This window comes from Seriola lalandi, unplaced genomic scaffold (assembly GCF_002814215.2).
Source record: "Seriola lalandi dorsalis isolate HSWRI2012SDOR001 ecotype SW California unplaced genomic scaffold, Sedor1 jcf7180002054883, whole genome shotgun sequence".
NCBI lineage: Eukaryota > Metazoa > Chordata > Actinopteri > Carangiformes > Carangidae > Seriola > Seriola lalandi.
Genome location: NW_019525658.1, coordinates 3,080,576 through 3,100,972, shown reverse-complemented (window position 1 = coordinate 3,100,972; position 20,397 = coordinate 3,080,576). Strand labels below are relative to the sequence as shown.

The following is a 20,397-nucleotide window of genomic DNA, read 5'->3' as shown; positions in this document are numbered from 1 at the left end:
TGTGTCTGGAAACAATGCTGATGAGAGCTGATAAACTGAACAAAAACAGCAAAGTTTCAGGCCTTACAACCAAAACAATTCAACTAAAAGACACTAAAACTCCCCATAGAGCTGAGGGGAACTGCAGAGTTGGGTAACAGTTCTCTGTGGGGTTATCATCAAGAGTGCAAATTATACAAAGACGATCGGTGGGGTCGACTTTGTCTCCAGGCCAGTGCAGGGGCTCGCAGTGCAGTGTTACAACCCTTACAGTATCTTGCTTGTTTAACTGAAACAAATACATGTAGTGGAATGGAAGTATAAAGTAGCATAAAATGGAAATACCTCAAAATGTACTTTCCACCACTTCCTATACAATTTCTGAGCCTTTGGCCGCCATATTGGTCTGGACAACGGAGGAGCTGCAGTTTTTATGGATATAAAGCTCTATAACATTTAATATTTCTCAATCGATTTCAATGAGTCATTTCTATATTCAAGGGTATCTGATCTACGTGCAGTGAAAATAAAAGTTTGGCTAAAGTTTGGCTGTAATCACTGTTTTCCATAAGGAGCTGTGCATCATATTTACTAAATGTTATACAAGTGGCGTGGCTCCATTATAGCTCTGTGCGTCGGGTGTGAGCGGTGGAGCGAGAGCAGCGATGTACGTGACGGTGAGGCTGGTGACAGGAGCAGAGTTACAGTTAGTAGCTGTAAAGTTGCAGGGAAATGTGGGCATAGTTTTAGCTGCTTGTCAGAAAATATATTGCTGCACTCCTCAGGATCAAAGCCGGGCTCCTGTGTCTTGCCACCTACAGTTTGTTTTCCTTCCTGTGCTCCTTTGCTGCACTTGCTGACTTAAAGGCAAAAATGCCCCCCAAAAATAATTAAAATAAAATAAAACTTTAAAAAATGAAGGAGGGAGGGATGGATCAAAGGTGATAACCCTAGCTATATAGTAAGGTACAGCTACTTAGATTTACCTGCACAAGCCTCTGCGGCAGGCAGATGATACATTCAACTAATGTGAAGATTAAGAGATGGTACAGTCCACTTTAGGGGTGTCTGAAATCGTATCACAGGATTCTTCCTGACATGAACATGCAATATATATTGTAATATGATGAGAAGGACTTTTGATCCCTGTTTTTACATCCTTTAGGCCATTATCACCCTCCTAAGCCCCACCACCACCAGCACCCCCGAAATTGGAACCCTGGTTATCATTATGAGCAGCACCTTTTCACACTATGCAGTTAATTCTATTTATTGATAATAAAATATTGATTAGCTTTGTATTTTAAAACAAGTTAAAACATCTAAAACCGGGAGAGATAATTTGTCCTTTCTATCTGTATCTCACATCTCTCGGCATTGACAGACTTTTTAACTTCCTTTTCATTTTCATTGTTGCTGCTGAAGATAGACACGCTTTGCAGTTTGTGTCTCCCCTCCTTTCTCAGTCTCCATTTCTCCACTCCACACCCCGTTTCGCACTTAGTTTGCTTTTCTTGGCTGCTGTGTTGTCAGCTTCTCCGAGAAGCGTTTCTTTACCAGCTCTGTCTGCGCGTTTTCACACGTAGGGCTGGAAAGTTACACAAGCCACACACAGGAAGTACTGTATGTCTTGTCAAATGGTGAAGGGCGCTTATCACAACCTGCTGTGAGTTTCACCTACGTCTGACCAAGCACAGCGTCAACAGGAATATCAGGGCTGGCCATCGCCGCGCTGACATCCACTCAGCTGATAAGGAATGTCAGCCCATGAACGTTTCACAGAAAAAAAATCAGTTCACACCAAAGTGAGATTTTTCCCCAGAGCTTCATTTCTCAACACAAGGATCCTCTCTGAGGAATTTTAAAAAGATCATACAGACATGTGATATTAGCTCAAAACAGAGGGAATGTATATATGTGTGTGTTTATGCACTTAAAACCAAAGGCTTCTGATGTGTCATGGAGGACCCTGTTACCTTCACGTGATGTCAAGGTGGTGACTCAGTTATGAGTTCACACCTCCACAAGGACACGCACTGCCTGAGACCCTAAATATCAAAGCACACAAATGTGGATAACTTGTGTTGATGTGTTGCACTCCGTAGCAAAACTGGAAATTAATTAATGCCAACTAAGTCTTGGATTCAGGTTTTAGGTGAGTAACAGCATCCTATGAGGCCCAGTGACTTCAAGCATAAAATATGTGGACAACGCTGGCAATTGCTCCATAGCGGAGCATTAATCTACCTTCAACAGCCCTCTAGTCCTGATATTTTTTGGCTGTAGCTGCATACATTAAAGCTGAGCCCTAAAACTGGCCTGTGCCAAGCCACAGTAGCCGTTAATTGCTTTATGGATTTTGCTAAGCGAGGTGATGTTCGCCTCAGAGCTATGCCTTCTTCTGTGGAGGGCAGAGATGGAAAGCAGTTTCATGCTGGATGGGCTCACATCAGATGAATAAGGTTCCCCGCAGCCGTCAGCCACAGTTGATGGTGGATGCAACAATGATGAGTTGCTAACTTTTGTATATAATAATTTATGTTTTAGCCTATAATCATAAGAATATCAATGCATATAACTCCACATGTGCACAACACATTGTGCCACCTCTACACACCCCTGGGCCACAGTTGACCCCAGTTAAAAATCCTTAGAGCCGCCTCTGTCAATGTGCCTTGCTTAGAGGTGTTGCAACCGGCTACATATCAATGACACACAACATAAAATAGGTCAAGCCATTTGGTATACTAGACCTTCATGCTGATGTCACCCAGAGATCATACTGCATGACTAATTTGGGCGCCGGCTTTAAAAATAGCAATCCTCATGCTCAGTGCTGTGAGCCTGAGGCAATGTCCTGCTATATGTGCAGGGATCCATGGGAAGCACTACTGCAGATCAATCAGTCTGAATCCATTTCCAACTAATGCAATATTGACTTGGTCTTGTAAACAGTATGTAATGAATGGTAATGACAATAATGGTAGGATAACTCCAGGCTAATATGCGCACTGTTCCTGCACTTCCACAGAACTCCAGTGAGGAAGCAAAACTTCACTTCAGATAATGAGCGAAGCATGACACAGCAGCACAGGCGTTGCAATCACTGTTCACCATGACTGACTTACTGTCTATGGATAAGGTGTATGCTGTCAGAAAGGCTGCTGCTACATTAACCAGTAAACCACTGTAACTGCTGTAACAAATCTCCACAGGAAAGTCATTTAAAACCTGGTATTCAAACAAATATAGATTCTGTAAGTGGCTTAAAAGCAAGCACAAAACTCTCTGAAGCCCGTGTGTTTCCTGGACTTAAAATTTAGCCAGCGTTTTCTACGTGTAAAAGCTATTAGATACTTTTGGATGCGCTCAAACAAGCATCAAATTTGGCTCACTGGCAACTTACTCAACCAGCTGATGAAAGAGTTTGCTTGCTCTGGGGTCTTTCCTTGGAACAATCCCTTGTCACTCAGGATATGATACATTATACATTTCTTCTTCTGTTTCTTCCGCTCCGTTGACCTCACACACTGTCGTCATTTACCTCGCTAAAGCTCAGGTTACACCGTTTTGTTTTTTCTTACCTGGAAAGTATTTCTGTGGTCAGCTCATGAGCCGCAAGAGTAAACTCACACTGTCTGTTTTTCTGTGTCTCTTTATACTGGAACATCCAAGTCTCAAACCAAATAAACAGGATAATTTAGAGAACAGATAGTAAACACTGTTTATGATTCTGATTACACAACACCTACGTCATAACCAACATGAAGATGGAAACACTCTCAGATACAACAGAAAGCTGTTATTAGGGTCACAGCTGTAATGTCCTCCGCCCTGCGGTACACCACCTAATACCATGGGGAAGTGGTAATGTGGTTATTGTTGCAATCCCAGCACTAAATCGGAGGGAAGAAGACGAAACAGTTATGCACACGCTGAGTTGAAGTGCTGTGCTAAGGAGCTGGACATAAATTATAAAATGGGATTGGGGGGGGGTTGGTGGTCAGAAAAGGGAGGGGGTTACAGTACACATTCTTTGTTTTTGCTGAAGGGATGGTAGTGGTAAACATTTGGGGAGTGCATGTTAGCATCTTTTCAACTTCTTGTAATCCCACATGTGAGACCTATTCTAAAAAAAAAAATGGATAACTACAATCACCGCCTCACAAATGCACACCTCCGCCACTCAGACTAGTTTCAGATTACATCCCTGTTTATCCAGACTCATAGAAAATAGGAACCATTTCTGTGAAATCTTGTCATAATTGCTCTGTGAAGTTTTGAGGAATGGCTAAAAAGTGTTTTGTGAGGGCACACTGACAATGACCTTTGAAAAATTTAAAATCTAATGGCCATAATCATGTTTTGTGAAGTCACCGTGACCTTGGCAACCAACATGTAACCAGTTCCTTGAGTCCAACTGAACTTTTACTTACTACTTTACGTACTCCACATAGATCATAAAGCTTGAATATAAAAATGACTAATTGAAATCGGTTTAGAAATATACACATTATAGTGTTTTTGATCCAGAAAAACTGTAGCTCCTCCATTATATTTGTTTACAGAGAAGTCTTGCCCGGTTCAATATGGCAGCAACGTTGGCCTCTATGTATAATATGTATATGTCTATGCTGAGTATATCCAAGCTGACAAGCACACCTGGGTAGTTAGCCAGCAAGCTAGGTAGCATAATTAGCCTTGTTAAGCTACGTCTACAAATTGTCAATTCATTTGTATTTTACACAAGTATGATTTATAATGTCTCTTTTGTTTTATTCATGAACTTAATACTTTGGGATTCCATATTTATCTACTACTTGAAAATCCTTGACAATAGTAGTTGAGCTCAAGCCTAAAGTAGATTCTCTGAACAAGAGGGATTTCATAAGAGGAAAAGCAGAAACAAAACAATAACTGATTTAACATATCACTGCTGAAATGGATGTGAGACACTGACAGCAAGCAAAGCAGCTCTGCACATATACATCAAGTCAACTAACAAAGCTGTCTGCGAGAACAGGACAAATGGATGTAGAGACAACTCAAAAACAATATGCCACCGGCTCTGGCTGCGTGTGGAGGCATAAAAATTTGGAAAAAGATCAAGCAAGCCTTGGGGATTGTGTTGTGCCCATTTGGAAACAGTCATAATGAACAACTTAAATCATTGCATTTTTCCAAATGCATGCAGGGCCATCTGGGAACTGGAGAGTCTATGCATGGCATCCAAACAAACAGTGCAAATTCTATCCCAAAACAGAATGCCACCCTGGCTGCTTGCGGAAACATTGTGGAAACATTGGCAGAGAATTGGCTCAAATTTTTTTCTGCATAGGCATAATCCTGTTTGAAAACAATATGCCACTTGTAGAGATGGGCGAGTGGGCTGGAGACAGTGTTGGAGGTCAAACAAAATGTGCAAACAGCACAATGTATCTCCACTGCATCTCTACAATGTATGTCCCTTTCTACTGCCTCCCACCACCACCATCACCCCCACCACCCCAACACTGAAGTCATCCCGTGTTCGAGCCAAAAATGAGAACATTTGACCAAAGATAACCTGGTTGCAGCATTTGAAGCATGGAAAACTCAACACCCAATAACAGGTGTTACAGTAGCAACATAACTAAGTATTATTATCTTTCAGTAACAAGTCCTCTCTACTCTCTGCTTTGGCAGCAGCAACAGTCTGACATTACTTTAACTTTTTTCTGCATCACATTTTTAATAGTTTGTTCATAGACAAAAAGGTGAAAATACTCAGTAGGAAACTCAGTATATCCTCAGCTGGACTTAAATAGTTGTAAATTATTTCTAGTGTTTCTTTTCTACTCTGGTCATGTGATAATATTGTTTACATTTCATTTCATTGAATATCACTTTGGGATGTCGCTTCAACTGAATTTAGGCAACTTGGAGGTATCAGCTTTTCTTCTCATATCATAATAAATCCTTTATTCACGGCTCTGATGGTGTTGCCTATAAAAAACAACTACACATAAACGCACTTGTAGCTAGGATAAGTAAACCCAGAGTTACCTGAGCCAGTTGATAACCAGCTTAGTTTTTAGTACAACTTATCCAGGACGGACAATGTTAGGTTCTTTTAAGTCAACATAATGAAAAAATATCCTGGGTATGTTGAACTTGCTTCATAGTACAGGCCTCAGGTACAGGAGAGGAAGAGCAAAGGGAGATCCTCCACTATATTTGATTGTGGACAGTGTTGTTGTCTCAGATGAATAATCATGGTTCATTTGTGTGAAATTTTGTCGTAATTGCTGTGTGAAGTTTTGTTTAATGGTTAAAAAAGTATTTGTGAGGTCGCTGTGACCTTGAACTTTGACCTTTGACAACCAAAACTGAATCAGTTTGTCCTGGCATTGTAGTCAATGTTTGTGCCAAACTTGAAGAAGTTCCATCAAGGCATTATATCGATACGATATCGCATCCAAGAGAGTGGGACAGACAACCTGAAAACAATATGCCTCCGGTTCTGGCTGTCGCTGCCATGGAGACATAGAAATATATATAATAACGCTTTGCCAGACACAGTTGGGCCGCCATTAATACACCTGCGCAGCCCATCCAAGTAAAGTCTATGTGTGGGAAACACTGCCCTGTAAGCAGAACAAGCGATATCTGATGGGTCATAGAATACAGCGTAACACCAGTGGTAGGTGTTAGGTTGTATTTTATGACACGTGTTAAGACATCGATTGGTCAGAAGTTGAATGTCCTTCCCTCTCAGGCTGTGTGATTCTTTTATAAAGCTCTGCTCATGAAACTTTACCATGTTGTAAACCTGTCAAAGCTCTGTGAGCTCACACATACACACCCGCATGTTTTTCTGCCTCACAGCTTGTGAAAGTGAGATTAAAAGCCTCAAAAAGAATGTACATGTAGGAAGATACAAATATATACAAGCTTACAAAATTAAAATTATAGATACAAGACCTATGTCTTGTCTTTTTGAATGATATAATATTCCATAGTCCTCAGTGAGGGATCGAGAGGCAGCGCAGATGGTTTGCTAAAAACTGTTTTCAAAGGCTGGCTGCAGCCTACACAGCCAGTGAACCTTGTAGCTAAGTAACCAAGCTTCCCAGGCATGTAATGTGTACAGAAACAGTGTGAAGGTAAATAAAAAGTTGGTAAATTAGACCTTGAGCCAGTCCTCATTACAATGCAAACAGCCACCAACAGAGCTAACCATGTACTGTATTTCAGGAAAAAATATTTTTTTTTAGCCTCATGCAATTGACACCTACTTGATGTACTTACTATTAAATATACTTTGGATTTTACTTAATTCGATAAAGTGTAAATGGCTAGACAATATTATTGACTACTGATCTGGATCATGTCACATAATAAATAAAAAACACACAAGCCAGAGGTCACCAAAAACAGTCCTCCAGTTACATGTGGTTCTTGATGTCAAATGGAAACTGTCAGATGCAGGTGTTGGTTTTGGACTAGGATCAGCATAATGTGATGCCTAGCTGTATTTCTCAATCACACAGCAAGAGAGAACAATCCCTGGAGCTCAGGAAAACTGCTATATGATCTATGCAAACTGTACATGAAGAGTACCAAAGTGTTTTGAATTAATTACAATATTTAAAAAGAATAGAAAGAAAAAGTGTAAAATACATGAATAAAACAATAATTTAAGAAATTCTTAATACTCAACTCATTATTGAATGTTTTTTAACATTCTTCTTATTTACATAAGAATGTTATTATTTACATGATAACAGAGTGTTATATTCACTAAATATATATATATAATATATTATAATATATAATAAACACTATAATACTCTGTTTCTATCTAAATAAGAACAACTTCATTTTTACTTCATATTTGAAATTTTCAGCTCTGTTTTCATACTGGCGTATTTCACAGTAACACCTCTCAAAGTGCCAGTTTCAGCTAGTTAGTGCGGGTAAGCTGATGGTTGAATGGTTGAGGTGCATGCAACACCCGCGGCTCAAGTACCAACCAGAGGGCCCCTGTTGCATGTCTTCCCCCTCTGTCCTCCCACACTTCCTGTCACTCTTTGCACTGACTGTCTGAATAAAGGCAAAATGCCGCCTCCAATAAAGAAACTTTTCCTATTATTCTTTTATTATCATTTATCTCAATAACGCTTCCAATAACATGCTGCCTGCCCAGCAGGCTAACCAGCTAGGAGGGGTTATGAGCGCCAGAGACAGTATTAACAGCAGCAGCTAACGTTAGCTGGTGAATTCAGGGCTAGCGTTTTGAATCTAAAGATGTTCCTCAGAGAAAGAAACACAAGTCTATAGAGAGTAAAAAGGGCAGTCTTTCTCTGTGGTCACTCTAGCCAACAGAAGCTAGTGAGCACTGCTAAAACTGACCTTTCAATTTGATGAAGTATAACCAAGCTCAAGCACACCTAGCTAGTTAGCCAGCTAGCCAGGTAGCATGAGTGGCCTTGTTAAGCTACGGCTACAAATTGTTGGTTCATTTGTATTTTACACAGTTTGTTCATACAACGACAACTTAGGTATTTCTTAATGTCTCCTTTATTTATGAATTGAACACTTTGGGATTCCATATTTATCTACTGCTCAAAACTACTTGGCAATACTAGTTGAGCTCAAGCCTAAAATAGATTCTCTGAAAAAGAGGTAAAAGGTTAAGAAGAAACAAATCAATGACTGTAACGGATGTGACACACTGACAGCAAGCAATGCAGCGCTGCGCACACAAATCAAGTCAGCTGACAAAGTTGTGGTTTCTCAGTTGAGTGTCAGATTACTATTGAGTGAGTCTACATATAAAAGTAATTTAAATCACTTCTGCTTGGTGAATTACTGTAAGAAATGCAAAGTAAACACTATGAAGAAGAGTTGAAGAAGTATTTGAATCTCTTAGTACTTACTCCATTGATTTAATAAGCTATTCATATGCATCTTGTGGGTGATGGGACAAACTCAAGAGGTCTCTGTGCAGAAACTGAGGAGGAACCACATACATGCAACAAGACATAAGCAAAACCACAGACAAAGTACAACACATCGACTGTCAAGCAAGCAACATTGAAAACTAACATTAATGCAGACATGAGACAATGTGTATTGCTGATTTCAAATATGTCACATTAGTTTATTTCCCTGTGACAGTATTAATGCTTTGGAAAAGATAGCTTTCACCTGTTGTATTGTATTATATTAGGTTTCTACAAAAGATAAAAAATGTAAAAAACAAACGAACTGATCCTCTGCTGTTAAAATATATATCACTATAGAATAACCCTACAGGGACTGCACTTCAGAAATGTTTTTATCCTTAAATAGCAGTGGTTCCCAACTTTAAATCCTCATGATAGATATATCAAGAGTTCAATCAAAGAGTATTTTTCCTTCTCGGACTGTCTCTTCAGGAGGATTTCAGAGATGTAAAGATGTAAACTTTCCAGTCTACCAAAATGAAAAAAGCAAACATCTGAGAAAAGTCAGAAAAAAATGAACAGAAAGACGGATAAACCCATTAGGGAGACCTGGGCTGTGAATGAGGTTCGGGCTGCTGTTGAGTCACACAAACGTTCCTCAAACCCTCTTTGGCCAGAGTCCCAATGTTTCTACTATAGCCCCACCCATACTGGATTTTTGAGGCCAATAAGCTATTTTTAGAATTCAAACAAATCAAATAATATTGCCGGTATATACCCACATTACAAACAGATCTTAATACTATCCCTTTAGGTCTGTTTACTTTAAGAACTGCAACCATGCAACCATACAAAGAGGGACATTTTTCAATGGAAAAAACAACCTGCAAATTCTCTCTGAGTAGGTATTACAAATCTACTTTGACAGTTATGTGCTAAAATTTCTTGGTATTTATTGCCTAACATATTGGAAATATTGACGAGCCTAAATATTTTTGTATTGAAAATGGATCACATGACTATTTTTACTGTGATAGTGACGCAGTGTTGCATTTAGCAGCCAAATATTTTTCTCAGTTGCAGGTGGAGACCAAACTAGAGCCAAAAAGTGAGAATATTGGTCTTACATTCAGGTCATTACATCAGGTCACCAGACACACAACTCCTAAATAATTGTAATGTTGCTCAGTGTCTGCGAAACGTCTAAACAACTTTATCACACCATGATATGTTTGTTTTTTCTTTGCCACTGTTGCCACATGCTTGCTCATGGAGGGCATATCAGGACATGCTCAATATGAAAAGTGCCCTGAGATAACTTAATAAAAGTGAGACTTGACTCGACTTGACTTGACATTCTGCTGAGCTGAAGGAGCGTGGTGCTTTCACCACATATTTTGTCACTGCTCTGGGACATTCATTAAACCTCTCCTCACTAATTGTTCATTTTGCTTGGTTTGCTCCTCACTGGGGGGCTGAGCTACAGCTGCAGGTACCTGTGAAGCTTAGGTAGAAAAAACACAGTGAAAATATCTATTCAACTTTATCTTTAATTGCATTTCAGTAAAATAATTCCCTGCTGTTTACGTAATGGCACTTAACCTTATCTGAAGGTAAACTCCTTGTTGCACTGCTACAGGTCACACAATCTGGCCGTGTGACATCAGCAGTAGGCTGAGCACTCCTCCCTCTAAATTATATATATATATATATATATATATATATATATATATATATATCAATATATCAAATACAATATCACATTTTGCAGGAACTTCAACTTTAAACTGGTCCAACATGTTTGTTAACTCCAGTGTCACGCCTTTGTTTACCTCATCAGTCTTTTTTATTCTTTGTTGAGGCCTGTCGTCTCAGAGAGAGAGGCAGAAGAAACTACGCAGAGAATGTGAATGAAGGATTTGATTTTAGGGATTCACTGTCTGCAGAGTTTGATGAACCCAGGTATTTTACCAACCTGGAAAGTTATCAACATTACACCTACTGCTACAACAAGGTTTTTGAACCTGGAGTTGTAATGTTTCTGCAATAATTATAATGTGTTTTAGCAATTTCATTGATTCATTAATAATACATTTTGCATACTTGATGGTGCTACATTAAAATCAAATAAACATTTGCCTTGGGTGGGAGAATATCTTTCAGCAGACTTGAGATGCCCCCATTTGGACATGATATCTGTCTGATTTAATCTATGACAGGCTTCTTCTTCTTCAGTTTTATAGCAGACAGTTTTAAACTTTAAAGACAGAAGAAAACAAAAGGCTTGCAACAGTCTACTTACATAGATTCAGTCCCAGCGTCGTTGTGGGTAAAAAAAAGACAGCTCAAGGTTTAAATTCTTGATAAAGTATTACGCATCATATATCCGGTCTAGTTTTTGCTGTTTGTGCAGGAAGTCCCGGTTGTTTGAAGACTCTCTGCTCTGCTGCGGCAGCTCACTTCTCTGTGGATGTGGTGGTCGAAACAAGCCTCGCAAATGCAAATGCATGTTTTATGGGTTGTCTTAGGAACCAGCTTCACCCGCACGTCGGGGGAATTTAACTCCACCCACGGCAGCGGCAGGCAGCCTGTCAAAGTCTGTGGGTGCTCCTCGGTCTAGGTATAGAGGACCACAAGTGTAACGGAAATAGTAATAAAGCATTTCATCAATTAATAAATGATTGTGCATTAAAAATATGCCTTAATAAATTTGTTTACAAATGAATGTGTTCATTGCTTAATAATTATACTAAGTTATAAAGTAATTAACGCATTGATATTTGAATGGGTAATTACAGAAGTGTAATGCATTCACTTGAGAAAAAAAGTCTGCTCCGTTTTTCTGAATTAACAAGATAACTATCTTGTTAATACAGAAACACTAAAACTAGAATCCTCTTTTTTTTAATTATTTTGATTTTTTTTTTTTTTTTAGAACTAGGTAATAAGAAGAGGAACTATAAAAAACAATTTACAAATAAATGATCAATAAATAGCTCAATTTAAAAAGAGGTTTGCAAAAACAACATAAAACATCAAACCTGAAAGTCAGTTCATTATTCAAAAATACATTCATGAATTCATTAAAAAAAATGATAGAATTTAAAAATCTATGATGGCAGATAGATGCTTATTTATTCATTTATTCATATATATTGCTTTTTTCTGAGCACTTTTGAATCCTTTCAGGACCCCTTCAGGCCCCCACTTAAGGAATAAGCTCACAATAAAAGCATGTAGTCTTTATTATACTCCAAACATTAGTGTATAATGCCTCATAATGGCCATTGGAAATGAAGTACAGTCTCTTCGGAAAGCTGTTTGTGCTGATCAGAAGTATCTAGATACAGCACAGCACAGAGGTGGGAGTGTTTTGAACAATGTAGAGCTCTGGCCCAGAGCTTAAACTCCCACTCAGTCAGTGTGGGAAATGAATAGACTGGAACAGAAGGCACACAAATAACAGACAAATGGACACTGTGGAGAATGGAGGAGAGCTTTACATGGTGAAATGAGAAAAGGAACACAACAATACAGGCTAATTTAAGCTGCTGAGCTGGAGCTTCATATCACTTTAATATGTACAGTAAATAACAAAATGCAGACATGCGGAGAACTCGCGAGCATGATGGAGCTTGTTAACATGCTAACACTGTATAAGTATATGCATTTAACAACACGTTTAAGGCAGGCTGGTTGTTAGCAAGTCAACCAAATAATTATTTTCATTCTCAGATTGATCATTAGATGGATGTTCATGTTTTATTTATGCCACACACTTGAATGTGTTTAATGCCTCATTTATATTTTTTTAATTTTTGAGACAGGAATTATGACCATGATGGGACCCTGCAGGTGTTCACTTAATTGCTTGATTATTAAAGAGGAACTCGACCAATTTTCTAAGTGAAAATCAGTGCTCAGCCAGCGGGAAACATCTGCTGCGACGTGTTATGAGTCCTTCACATGCACCTCCAATGTCGTGAAAATGTTGCTTTAAAGGGATAGTTGGGGTTATTTGACATGGGGTTGTGTGAGGTAGTCATGCATAGTCAGTGTAGTACCTGCAGACCACAAACACCCGCCGAAACAATCCAATATCTATTGTCTAAATCCTGTAGGTCCGCTTGTGTGTATGAATACGATAGTTCAGCTGTTGAAAAAATGTAGTGCCAAAAGAAAGTTCTGTTTTGACGGGAAGATAAAGCGCTGAAAATATTCTACATGAAGCCTACATCTAAACAGATATTGGATTGTTTCAGTGGGCGTCTTTTAAAAGTGTCTAAAACATTTTTTTGTGCTGGCCCCCGTGCACGGCAACACATCTCTGTGACGGTGCCTCTCGTAACTGGCAACCCACGTCAAATAACCCAAACTATCCCTTTAGGGCTCAGTCTTAACATGCTCTGAGTAAAATGCTCTTTATTTGCATTTGCTGGAGTTATTAATGCACAGAACTGGCTGTTCTTAAATAGACTGCCCTCACACTACCTGCCCAGCACTAAACAGCAGAAAGGAAATGCAACTAACTGGTGAACTTAGCGGAGCATCTGCAGCTAAAGAGCCAGATATTACTCTCACAGATTGGTGGAAGCCAAAATAGAGCATATTTTCTCTGGCAGAAAAGCACTGGCAGGGAACTGCTGTGCGTGGGTTCTTCTCCACGACAACATATCGCCACCTCCGCTGCATGATAGACAAGCGTCACCCCTTTGCTACCGTCACCACGTGGCACATAAGGCGATGACAAAATGGAAGATACACCAGTTCCAGCAGCCAAAAATAAATGATTTATTTAACACCTGAGAATGAACATAAAACAACAATCCATGAATATCATCAATATAATATATGTGAATATCAGCAGAATCAGGAGTGGAGGGTTTGCATGGTGAATGCGTGTAAGTGCATGAAAACAAAGTACAACAAAGGAGCTAACAAAGAGCTAAACCATCCTAACAAAAAAAGCTGCCTCCATGGAAGGAGAGGGAGAGAGACTGCCAAGGCTGGCAGCACCCGGGCCCATGTGATCACGTTGGTGCAGATGATCAATGCCCCGCCCACCAAGCACCTGACAAAAGAGGCAGGACCTCAAAGTATGACAGAAAAGGGTAGGGGTTGACATGAGCCAGGTAGGCAGACGACATGTGCAGCTAACGTCGAAGTTTAGAAATGGTACGGTCCACTTTAGGGGTGTCTGAAATCCTAGAACAAGATCCAAGCATGAATACGCAAAATATATTGCACCTATATAGCATTTTTCTAGTCTTACTGGTCACTCAAAGCGCTTTACAATACTTGCCACATTCATACATCACACTCATATTCACACTCAAACACTGATGGAACAGCCATCAGGGGAAATGTGGGGTTCAGTTTCTTGCCAAAGGACACTTCGGCATGTGACCCGGAGGAACTGACCTTGTAATTAGAGGACGACCCGCTCTACCTCCTGAGCCACAGCCGCCCAGGTGAGTAGGATAAATGTTTCAACCCCCCTGAACTGTTACTTTTACCTCTTTTGGGGGGGTCCAAGTCTCAGTCAGGTGGGTCAGATCCCCCACCCCCGCTGAGGATTGTCAGTATTACCAAGACGGTGCGCTGTGTTTCTTGCAAGGGTGGGCCAACACTGGCACCACATACAATATCAGCCTTCTCCTTCTGTGATTAAATACACCAGCAGCTGCCATCTTCTGACACTCAGCCTCACTGCTGAATCATGAAGCAGCACCCGTCTATTTCTGAGCCCACTCACCTGCTCCACTGCAGTCATCAGTCAGCAGGCCAGTCAATACACAGCAGCTAACGCTGTTACCTTCTGCTCTCCGTAGGTCACCATCATCCAATCTGTTGATGTGATATGCAACAGGCCTTTTTTTTTTTTTTTAAAGGAGCTTTTTGGAAGTTTTGCCACATGGCCAACGTTAGTGTTAACAGACTCATTATTAATCCATGTGTTTGTGTCATTATCTGGATTCACTCATTCATATCTGTGTTATTTGCCTCTCTGTAATTCATCTTTTCATTCTAACCCTGCCAAATGAATTGTGTGAACATTTTATATACATTAAAAAAAAAAAAAAATGCTGTTGGGAACTGAGTTTGGCAACATCTTTAGGAGGTACAACAACATGTGACATGTTCATTTTGAGCGCACTTATCCTCTCTAACCAGGAAACAAGTGCAAGTCTTCCTTAATGCACTTTGTGACTGGTTTAAGATTAACCCAGCTTTTTAAGAGGGGGACCAATTGTTATTCAGAGGTATGTTATCTCCTTTGGTGGCCAATCAAAGAGAAGCCACTAGGTGGAGCAGAGCCTGCCACTGTGTACTGTTCCTTTAACATTCAAACCCCTAATCATTGAGGTATGGACTGAACTTATTTTTCAAGGCTTTGAACTATTCTACTGGAAATCCATCTGAAACATCATGCAGGAATTTATTGGAATCAACTTATTTTTTCTGAAAGTATAAAGTTTTATTATTATTATTATTATAAAGTTTCTATATTATGGATACAGTGAGTTTTTTTTAGCCTATGTTTGTTTACATTTTTGAAATTAAGTGATCTGAATTATCTATTTCAAGTTCTGCTATGTGTCACCGAATGTACTGACAACCATTCTGGAGGTGTATTTGCGGTGGTGTTCTCATGTCTGTGTGTTCAGGTCTGACTGAATCGTAACACAGAATTTTGTCTGATGTGAGTTTCAGATGTTTGTGGTGCAAAATGTGTTTTTAGAAGTTGATATTTGATGACTTGTTAAACGATCTTCTTCATCTGATTTGGTTTGGAGATCAGTTTGAGTGTTTTGATACGGTATGTGAATAAATGTGACCAGTAAAAAAGACATGAGGAGCTCAGCCCCATGTATTTTATTAAAGTAGCTCTCAAAGTAGAAAAGGTTGGAGAGCCCTGATCTGCATACTATTTGCATCACTGCATATTTCATCTCATGTTCCATATCTGCTTTAGCTATTAACATGTTTAGTTTTCAACCCTTTTTGTTGTTCCTTGTTTCTTTTTCCTTTTGCCTAATGTCCCTTAATGATGCCCAAATAAAAGTGGTATTTCTCTTTATTTGACTGTATAAGCACAATGTACAGTGTATCACTCTGTGCTGTATGTAACCACTACAGTACAGTTGTGAAAACATCTTGAATCAAAAAAAAAAAATACATAAAATGTGTGTTCCATATTTGTCCAATATTTTTATTTAGTCTGAATGGAAACAGCATTTATTCCAGCATGTATTAACTAAGTAGTAGTGATAACCTCAAAACAATAATAGCAATAATGAAACAGTGATGGCAAAATGTCATAATTCATTCAAATAAAAAATGAAAAAATACAGTAAATTAAGGTGACAGAATATCATGAAAACATTCACTGATAAACATTTATACATACTCGGTTGCTGCATATTTCCTCATTAATATGCAGTAAAAAAATATAGAGCTTCAATATCTCGAGATGAGGTATAACTCCGAGGCATTTTGGTGCACAGTAGATCTTAGTCAGCGGCGTCAATATAAATAATTAATAAATGCTCGTCTGAGAACTATTTTTTTCTTACCTGTAATTATAATTATCACTGTCAAAAGGTTAAGTGTAACTTACATGTCAGCTGCTGACACATGCTGCCATCAGCTGGTTCTCATATATAACTACAACACATACTGTGTATGAATAGGCACTCTGTCTTCCTGTAAGACACACACTGTAAATATAGAGGCACAGTAACCTAACAAAGCTAAGCTGCAGGTTATTTTATAAGGTCATATTTTATATTTAGACTATGTGAAGGTCTCAGCAGCAGTGCAATATATTAAGTTCATCTTTTCATCTTTAACTTTTAACATAGTAAAGTACAGGTGGACCCCCAACCTGTCAGGCACAAACGAAGATGAAGCACAAGGGCAGTAAAATGGGTCTATGTTTAAATAGTCTTTGGTGTAAATTACAATTTCTGAGGATACATTAAGTCATGTTCACAACTCTACTAGGACAGCACTACTCTACAGTCTGTTCCAGCATTTTGGATAAAGAAGCTGAATGACTGAATACAGTGAATAAGGCTAAAAGAGTTGTTGCCTCCTCTGCAGTCAGGCTGAAACCCATTTAATGCAGCCAGCAGCTATTTTCATTATCAGTTACAGCCAAAAAAAAATATGATCTGCAACTATTTTGATTATAGTATTTGGCTTCAGTCTGCATCACCTAAAGGTTCCAGCTCCTCAGTGGAGGACATTTGCTGCATTTTACATTTTTATTCTATGTAAATGCGTAAACATTCATTTCTACAGCAGCTTTCAACAGCAGAACTACAAGGTGCTTCACAGGTGAACAAAATGTACAACACTCTGGAATAGGACAGGCATTAGAGAGCAGTATTCAGTTCTCAATATATTCAGCTGCACAGAGTTAAAGGCTGTCTGGTCTTTGACGGTACTGATGTGATTGTAACCTGAATATTATCAAGACCTCCCTGTGGTCTCTTGTAACTTTCACTATTTTCTGCCAAATGACTAATCAATTCATTGATAAACAATTTTCATTTTTGATTACTATGTCAATTGTTTTTTTGAGTGACTGTTTAGTCTATAAAAACACCAGATATGCAGTTTATGATGATATAAAACACATTTTTATCAATCATCAAATTAAGTTTTTTTGTTAATCAACTAAGTGATGACTCAACTAATTATTTCAAACCTACATTCAATTAGTTGATTAGTTGAACAACAGAAACTTTTTTGATAATCGCTTAAACTTTTAAGTGAATCTTCCAGCAATTTGTTGCTTTTCCTATCAGTCAGTAAACTTAATATTTTGGGCTTTGGACGGTTGGTGAGACAAAACAAGACTTGGAGACTCCACTTTGAGTTTCTGGGATGGGCTTTTTTCTGAAGTCAATCAGTTAAGAAACAAAGTAATTGGCTCAATAACCAGTTGCAGCCCTAGTTTGCATTATTGATTAATGTGTGTAATGAATTGTTTAGTGTATAAAATGCCCATCTCCGTTTCCAGGGCAACAACTTCAAATTGCTTTTTTTTTTTAATCCAACCAACAGTCCAAGACACAAAGATATTGAATTCATGACTTTATAAAAAAAAGCAGCAACAAGCAGCAAATCAATGAATCAGAGAGGCACAGTTTCTCTGTTTTAGCTTGAGGATTGATTTAAACCATTGGCTCCAGACATCTTTGGCTTGTGGCCTTTAAAAACAAAAGCCGGGCGGCCGCTTTAAACAGGATGCACATGTCGATTTTAATTAAGAGAGTATGTATCACAGAGTATAATCTCTGATTGTTTCATTTAAATATTTGTATAATGTTCGTTAACGTTTCTATACCCTTTCACCTGAACACCCTGACCGCATGGCTGTGTGTATAATGGCTTTTTCTCCTTTACAGCAGGCTACTTACTCCATTTTGTTTAATGTTCCTTCATACAGTCTGAACACTGAAGCACCTGGTAAACTTTACTGTCAGCAGCTGGTGTGGCCTTCGGAGAAATCCTGCCAGGCACGCTGCAGTTGTGATGGCTTGAACCCATTGACTATGATGAGTTTGGCGAAGGTGCACCTGTTGTACTCCAAGTTTCTTATTTCAAAGAGATTCCTGAGGCTCAGCAGGCTGATGCAGTACACGGGCCGGACGCCCAGCACGCGCAGACATAACCCCACGTACACGTCCTCCAGAGGGATCATCCGGACAAACCTGGACGCCCGGGAGATCCTGCCGGCCATGTCTGCAGAGAAGACATACCCAGCCCCGGACACATATGGAGGGAAGCTGTCTTCAGGGTACTGCTCCGCGGACACGTGCCACTTACTGTTGCTGTCCCTCCTCGGCCGGCCGTCGTTGATCACTGACCCTGTGATGAAGCTCTGCCGTGGGGAGCTCCTCAGCCATCTGAGGAGGTAGAACACATTCACAAAGATGTCAGCGTCCACCTTCATGACGTAGGAGGCTTTTGGGCAGTGGGTCGCCAGCCAGTTCATCATCATCACGGTCTTGATGGTCAGATTCTGGTAAGTGTCCTGGAAGCTCATCTGGATGATGTCCCCGTGGTTCCTACTCTCGTCCTCCAGCTTGTCCTGGATGCCGGACAGGTGCCCCCCCTCAGGGAGCCCCATAAAGAAGAGAGTGAGGGTGTCCTGACTTGGTGCACCCCATGTTTTCCTGATAGTCTCCCTTGCTGCAGCCTCCTGGGGGGCAACTGGGACCATAAAGACCAGGAAAGGGCTTCTGTCCCGGCATACAGCGGGCTGGTTGAGAATATACTGGTATGTTTCAGGGGATATGACCCTGTATTCGTCCTCAGGAAGTGGGCCGGGCTTTGGTAGGTGTTTACTCGGTGTACTCACAAAGATCTGAGCAGACAGGACGAGCAGCGCTGACACGGCGAGTAATTTGACAAACCTCCAGGAGAAAGTTTTCCTCATTGCCTCAAAGGAGAAACTTCTTTATTTTATCAGCGCGTTTCGGCGTAAGGAACCTCTCTCGTCATTTACACGTCCGACGCGAAACAAGGAAAACCGGAATCTTACAGCTTCCCGGTCGAGGGCAGCGGCCACGCCCACCCAGGGACCAGGAAATAGATATCTGCCAAAGACGGCAGGGATCCAGATATCCGACTAAGCAGAGTGAGAGAGAGAGAGAGTGAGAGAGCATTATTTATAAAGCATTAAAATAAAAAATAAATTAAATCAAATATAAATATAATAATGAATTGATTAAATAATTAAATTAAATAGTTTAAATTATTTCAATTAAATAAGTGGCTCACCTACACCCTAAAAGCTGCTGGACACCTGAATTCCCCTTACTACATTTCTATGAAGTACTTTTACTTTGAAGCAGAGCTTTTAGTCAGTGGAATAACTTTTCTTTGAAATATAAAAATGTAATAGACCACACACTGTGTTCATCACAGGAGAAAAACCAATGACAGTCAACTCCTCCACTGTCAGTCATGAACATGTCAGTGTCTTAACGATAGTGACGTCACCTCTGCTATTTACTATTTCTGCCACACATTGAGACGCTCTGTAGGTAAGCACTTGTATTTGAAGCTATTTTCCCACAGCTCCATGATCAAGTCATTAAGTGTACAGTAATAACACTAGTACTGGCAATTACTCTGTTTATATTTATGTTTGAGGCTATGACATCATGTGCAATTACTATATATGATGATTTGAAGACTGGTTGAGAATCCCAATGTCTCTGCTACTAATAGTGAATTCCTCTGTAAACATCCAGTAGCTACTTGTTAGTTTTGTATGATGGTGCATCAGTTTATACAAAAAGAGTCAGTGATGGTCAGATAATCAGGAAGTAATGAGGCATTCTTGGCAACTACTCAGTACGATGTATCAGTTGTATTCAGCACCCTAAAATCTTGCTTATTCATTCATTTAAGAATCTCCATGACAACTGAGGAAGACCACGAGACCGCGTCAGCTTTTCTTCATCAC

General features: G+C 39.7%; 2 protein-coding genes across 3 annotated transcripts in view; both read right to left on the bottom strand.

Annotated features, from left to right (window-relative positions):
* LOC111648050 (dual specificity testis-specific protein kinase 1) overlaps nucleotides 1-11,411 on the bottom strand; it is a 31,122-nt gene extending 19,711 nt beyond the window's left edge. Inside the window, exons 1-2 of one of the 2 annotated variants that reach the window (XM_023397803.2) lie at nucleotides 11,212-11,411; nucleotides 8,901-8,974 (exon numbers count right to left, since the gene is read on the bottom strand). In XM_023397803.2, coding sequence (XP_023253571.1) covers nucleotides 8,901-8,931 — 31 coding nt within the window. In that variant the 5' untranslated portion in view covers nucleotides 8,932-8,974; nucleotides 11,212-11,411. The remainder of the gene's footprint in view (nucleotides 1-8,900; nucleotides 8,975-11,211) is intronic. The other variant, XM_023397805.2, reaches the window with a different exon arrangement.
* A 4,697-nt stretch (nucleotides 11,412-16,108) lies between these two features.
* b3galt8 (beta-1,3-galactosyltransferase 8) lies at nucleotides 16,109-19,493 on the bottom strand. Its single transcript, XM_023397577.2, has one exon. The coding sequence runs from the start codon at nucleotides 19,360-19,362 to the stop codon at nucleotides 18,403-18,405; it is 960 nt and encodes a 319-aa protein (XP_023253345.1). The 5' UTR covers nucleotides 19,363-19,493; the 3' UTR covers nucleotides 16,109-18,402.
* Between the last annotated feature and the right edge of the window lie 904 nt (nucleotides 19,494-20,397).